This window comes from Pezoporus occidentalis, unplaced genomic scaffold, assembly GCF_034315485.1.
Source record: "Pezoporus occidentalis ecotype Australia unplaced genomic scaffold, CSIRO_AGI_Poc_V1 ctg35, whole genome shotgun sequence".
Lineage (NCBI taxonomy): Eukaryota > Metazoa > Chordata > Aves > Psittaciformes > Psittacidae > Pezoporus > Pezoporus occidentalis.
In genome coordinates this window covers 3,916,423-3,922,422 of record NW_026915483.1, presented here as the reverse complement: position 1 = coordinate 3,922,422, position 6,000 = coordinate 3,916,423, and the positions used below count along the sequence as shown (strand labels likewise).

The 6,000-nt window shown below is 41.1% G+C and overlaps 1 protein-coding gene across 1 annotated transcript in view; it reads right to left on the bottom strand.

Moving 5' to 3' along the window:
* Positions 1-1,160: 1,160 nt before the first annotated feature.
* Positions 1,161-6,000, bottom strand: part of TAFA1 (TAFA chemokine like family member 1) — a 225,726-nt gene continuing 220,886 nt past the window's right edge. The window contains exon 5 of the mRNA XM_062630289.1: positions 1,161-4,262. Coding sequence (XP_062486273.1) covers positions 4,245-4,262 — 18 coding nt within the window. The 3' untranslated portion in view covers positions 1,161-4,244. The remainder of the gene's footprint in view (positions 4,263-6,000) is intronic.

Sequence of the window (6,000 nt, the reverse complement as noted above, 5' to 3'; positions counted from 1 at the left end):
GACAGCCTTAAACCAACTGCCCTGTACACACATCTCCTTCTGTCTACCTGAAAGATTATTTGTGGAATATGTTTCTATTTTTCTCTGACCAAAAAAAAAATAAAAATAGAATACCAAGCAAAGAAGCATGACCCATTTCTTTGTCAGGCAAGCTCTAAACCCTGCTTACTGGGATGCAACTAAGTATTGATAAAAGAGAAGCTCATTTTACACCACAATATTCATCCTGCCACTGAAGGAAAAACAAAGACTGCCACCTTCAGATGAAATGGATGTGCTCTCCAAGCCAAGGTATGTTTATCTCCACAACTTCTCTATGATCTGTAATTCTATTTAGACCATACAGCAGAATAGAAAAGTGGCAAATGAGGAGAGTTAGGAACATAACTGATAATTTTATGATGTGAAAATAGGATACACCACTGAAAGTATCTGTAAACTCTGTTGTCAATCAGTAGGTCTGATAAGAGCATCACTCCTTAGTTACTGTATCACCATCAGAGTCCTTTCTCCGTGTAATGTGCCAAGTTTAAGTACACATCATGCTGTTCATAACTGTTGCCATAGGAGTGGACTTACTCCATGCGTCTTTTCTTCAGATATAGCATGTAGCAATGTTAAGTAACTCATACCACACTGAGCTCTTTATTACCACAGATTTTTGGACAGAAGCACATAATCTGGATTTTCTGAATCAATAGGCAGATGGTAGCTCTTTTTTTCTTTTTCGGTATTTTTTCAACTTGTACATTTCAGATTTACATAACTTGTTTTTTCACACATTTGAAGAAGAAACACTGACAGAACTCTAAATTGATCCTGGATGCATTTACAACTACTTTTCTTTTTTCCCTGGCATGTCTGTCTAGCAGGAACTTTTACCTTTGTCTTCTATGGATGTAAATACGTTTAAACATTGTGCAGAGTGGCATGACTGTCACTTTTTCATGAGGATGTGGACCCTCATTCACTCCACTACTGAAATACATGTGTTTCCATTGCCCAAGGTAAACTGCTCTGCCATCTTCCTGCTACACGCTGTGTTACTATGCATCTCGCTGAAATACATGATCATTGTGACTTCAAACTGGTTGGGTTTTTTTACTATTGTTTTTAATTTGGTTCACTGGAACAATGAAGATTAGCTGCATCCGGCTCTTCATTTGACTTCACGTTTTATTAGTCATTATTTTTGCAAAGGCCTTAATTCCCCTCTAAAACATTTTAATTAAACCAGCAATTTCTCAGTGCCACACTTCATGAACAGATTTTGCAGCAACTTCAAAGAGACACAGATGTTTACTGAATTTGGTGTGGTGATATTTGAGGCTGCCTACTGGCAACAAAAAATTCATAAACATCTCTAAGAAACTTTGCTGTGGTAATGACAACATTTCCTTCTTATGTTTTAGCAAGTCGAATATTTCCCGGTCTCAACAGGCATATTTCATAAACACAGGCATAAGCATTGTTACCTACTCACAGATATACCATGTCAGATACACTTCTATGGCGTAAGTACCTCTCAGTGGTGATAACTCAGGCTTTGCAAAGGGCACAAAAGGCCATGGGTTAGTTTGCTGTGTGGGGTTATCAGTAGGCTTGGACTAAGGAAACCAAAGTTAAATTTCTGCTCAATTTTCCATACCTTCCAATAGGATTTTGAGTGGCCATTTACCTTTGTGTGCCTCAGTTCCTGCTGTTAAATGGATGATAACATACATATCCTGGCTTTTAATCAACTTATTGCCTGGTGGCAGAGGCTATCTCCCAGTGCACCAAGGGCTTCCTAGGTCTAGAGGGTTTTTTTTTAAGTGCTGTTGTAGTAAAATGAAGAATTGCTAAGAATCTATTCTGGAGGAGTTTCTCCTTACTTGTGGCAGGTGAGCTTGGAGCTGGCCAGATCTCATTTTGGGATCACATCCATGTGAGGATAACCAGGCAGGCCGTGGTGCCCTCCTCATTGAGATGATGGGACCAAGGACACATGGCTACGGCAGACCGTATCTAAAACATAGACTAAGGTCCAGGTATCTTCTGCGGTTTAGTCAAGTGGCCGTGGCCAGAAAATACATGTTCTTCTTGCTGGGCCACAGGTGAGACTGGTCTCTATGTGCTAGGACATATAACATGCTCCTATTTAGTCTTTCTGTGCACAGAAGAAAAATAAGTTTCTTCCCTAACCACTTTTCACTCTCATGTCTTTTTGAAGGGGAAATAATAGAGGTACTTGGAAATACCATATCCTTTTCCAGTGTGAGCATCAGCCAAGGACCATCACAGAAAGCTGGCATGGAGTATGGCGTGACACATCATGTAGCTGCTTTAATATACAGTGTAATTACAGTGACAAATTTCTGCCTCTTGAAGCATAAGGGACTGAAGTGGTTGCCCTGAAGGAGAAAGAAAGTTAGCGTGAGAATTCTGACCAACTCTAGCTTGGGAAATGCAGCACTTCCTCTGCGCTGGATTAGAAGTGATCAGCATGGCCAAAGGGGTCCTGTGAAAGGCAAGGTAAGCAGGGTGAAAGGGAATTGGAAACATTAAAGAAATTAAACAGTACTGGATAGAACAAGTTTTACAGTTCCTTATTCCTTTTTGATTCAGCAGCATTGGGCATACTGAAAGGTAGATTGTGCAGACTTATGCGTGACAGCAGGATACTTTTCCACATGAATAAACCCCCTGAAATTAATTGGACTGCTCGCAAAAGTGACTGGGAATGTGAAGTTGGCTTGCACATGTCAGCCCTCAGATGTGATCTTTCTTCAACGATGCAAGAGCCAGGCTGCATGGTGAGCAGCAACAGCTGAGCTAGAAATGTGAATTCAAACTGCTCGCAGTGAGTAGATCAATGTCTCTGTGGACGCATCCTTGCTGAAGAGCATCTCAACTCAGCTGATTCACCTTAGCAAGAAACAGATTAAAATTAATCTGAAAGAAACTGTTTCTGAAATTAAGACGTGGTTTAGACACAGTTTGCTTACTGCAAACTGATGTGCATTTGCTGTGCCATGGAATTGCCCATATGCATGTTTTAGCTGGTGGCAGATGCTCTCAATGAGAATTAGCCTGGCCTGCAACAGGGGAAGCTTAAATTTAGGTTTTTCTCCCACCTGTGCTGTGGGATAAAAGCACACAGACAGGCATGTGTGCGCATGTGCCTAAGCATTCGAGGTGTCCACAGAGACATTTGCTTAACCTGAAATACTTGTTCACCAATTGCAAATGGGCTTGTAAAAAACCAAACCATATGTAAAAGCCCTCTCCCATGTTGGTCTGTAAAGAAATAGCTTTGTTGTTGTTTCAAAGAATTAGTGAGCCAACAACACAAAGCTTTAGAGTTGGTTACTGGTTTTTTACTGTAGTCTCTATGAGCTATACAAAGTCTGAAGACATTGTATGTACAGTACACCTTTAATAAGAAGGGAGCTCACAGTCTACCAAACTCTGCCAAATAAACCTTTAATACATACTGTACTTCACTCAGTAGCTGTCCATCTCTTCTTCATGGAATATCTAACAGCTCTAAAAATATTTTCTTGAAGGAGGATAGAATTATCATTGCTATATATCAATCAAGTATGGTTAATGAAGCAAAGCCAGCATGCTAGTATTGCACAAGGGGAAAAGCCTCCAGAACACAAAGTGGAACAACAAATGCCCTCAACATTCTGCCAAAGGGAACAGAAGCTCTGGATGCCACATCGGTAGGATTCGTGTAGCTTTTAGGCATCCTTGTACCGCAGCAGGTTTGCTTTGCCTCTTCACTGCCACATTTCTCTCTGAAACACGTAGGGATCTTCCAGACCATTACAAAAAAAGAAGAAAAAAATTTACAGCAGCTGCAGCAAAGTGTGGTACTATTCAATTTCTTGAAGAGTGAGGCTTTTATTTCAAAATATCATATATTAATATATATATATTTCTATATATATACTTTAACTGGTATAAAGTAAATTGTAGATCCAAACTTAGACTGTTGTTTGTACTTCGCAATCTCGGAAACTTTAACAAAGGAACCATTTTCTTCATTTTTATTTTCAGCTGTCAAAAATCAGGGGCATTATTTCCACCGAATACTTGCTTTCACACAGTAAAGCCACTGTTGTTGTCTGGTAAACAGTCAAAGTGCAAATAAGAAATCCATTTGGCTTGTAAATGCTGAGATGGTTTTAAACTTTCAATACTTTGTCCTCATAAATCACCAGGGCTTTCACTGTCTCCTTGCAGACGGCACTCTGTTAGGTCCTTGGGTGGATCTGCAGTAAGAAAATGCAAAAGCATCAGTACATAAAATATGTTATGAGCTGAAAGACAGACCCAGGCTTTGTGGTATTTTGTCCTGTTCATGATATAGCTGAGTTTAAATTGCAATATTTAGGGGAGAAGGGTCTTTTCTCTTGGGGCTGCAGGGATTCAAGGATGTGTAAGAGGCACACCCTGAGCGAGCTCCTGCCTGTGCCTTGGGAGATGCTGGATGTGCACTGATTGCCTTGGCTGGTGGTGTACGGCAGCTTTGTGCGCGGGGCCATGCTCATCCTAGCCTTCCACCCTCCCCTTCTCAGAGTGATGCTAGTAGCTTCTGCTAAACAAAGACATGTAGATGGATCCGTCTTTCATTTGGATCCACACCAACTCTTAGCCAAAGAACAGTAGGATAGGGAATGACTAGCCATATAACAGACCGGAAAGTCTGACTGACTTCATCTACTCACCTTGGGTGAGATAACACAACCTACAACAGACCATAAAACCATTGCTCTTTATGACTAACACCACAATTGATCTGAGCAAGCATGCTAATGGCTTGAAGAGGAAACACCACCACCCAGACAGGTTTTAAGGATGCTGAAATAAGAACAAATGACCAGAAGCAAAAATACCTCTCCCGAGGAGAGGCTTTTGTTTCTTTCCTGCACTGATACACAAGATGAATGGCACAAGGGGTCCAACTCTTTGCTAGACGACTAAGTCAGCAATGAAACTCAAATTGACTTGAATATGAGGAGGCTCAGGCATTAAATCAGGGCTAGAAATCATTAGCTAAGCACTGGGTGATGTGTTGAAATGTAATCTTGTAGCAAGGGATATTTACTATCATCTTGTACCCTACTGTGTTGAACTGATATCTTTCTTAATTTCAGAGACTGTTATCACAAAAATAGAGGGATTTCTTCAGCACTCTAAATTAAAAAGACCTGGAAATCATTTGAGCTATTAACATAGTTGGATATCTTAAAAACAGAAAATAAAACTCTGGGTTTATTTACCATTTCCTGCCTTTCCCCAGTTCCCATGTTTTGCTCTCCTGGTTTGCCACTGATGAGTGACCCTGATGCGTTTACTCTCTCAGGGGTGAATACATCCGTTACTTGTTTGTACACTGCCTCAGGTGTTGGTGCGGTTGGTGTAGGAGTATGGAATGACAAGGGACCATGGGGTCATAGACACCACAGCTGCTATTTGCTGCAGCATGGGATGAACAATGGCTGCTAAGAAACATGATGCTCAGGTCCCTTGGGGCACCCTAAAATGGTCTGCATTTCTATGATGGCAAAATGTGTGCTGAAACAAGTGTTACTCTGGGAACGGGAGGTGTGGGTGAGCTGTAATGGAGGGCACAGACTGTGAAACTGAAGAGATGCTCTGAGCTGACCTGCTCTGCTAGTCCCCAGGTGCTCAACGCTTTAATAGTATCAGCAGAAAAACAGCTTGTTGAAGTATTTAGAGGTGTTATTAGTATGGATTACATAAAAAGGGATATTTTCCAGACACCAATCCAACATCAAGAGCTTGTGAGTAACTCCCTCGGATAAATGGGAAGTAGCAAAACATGGGATGTATGAACAGCCATGTTTTCATGGTTTTCAGCAGCTCTGGTTCTTACAGGCATTTAAGTACCCTTATGGACACTATCTCCAAGCATGCAGATTGAGACCATGCTTGCATTTCCCCTGGTACCAGTTGCTGAAATGTAGTGATACGATCTCCAGCCAG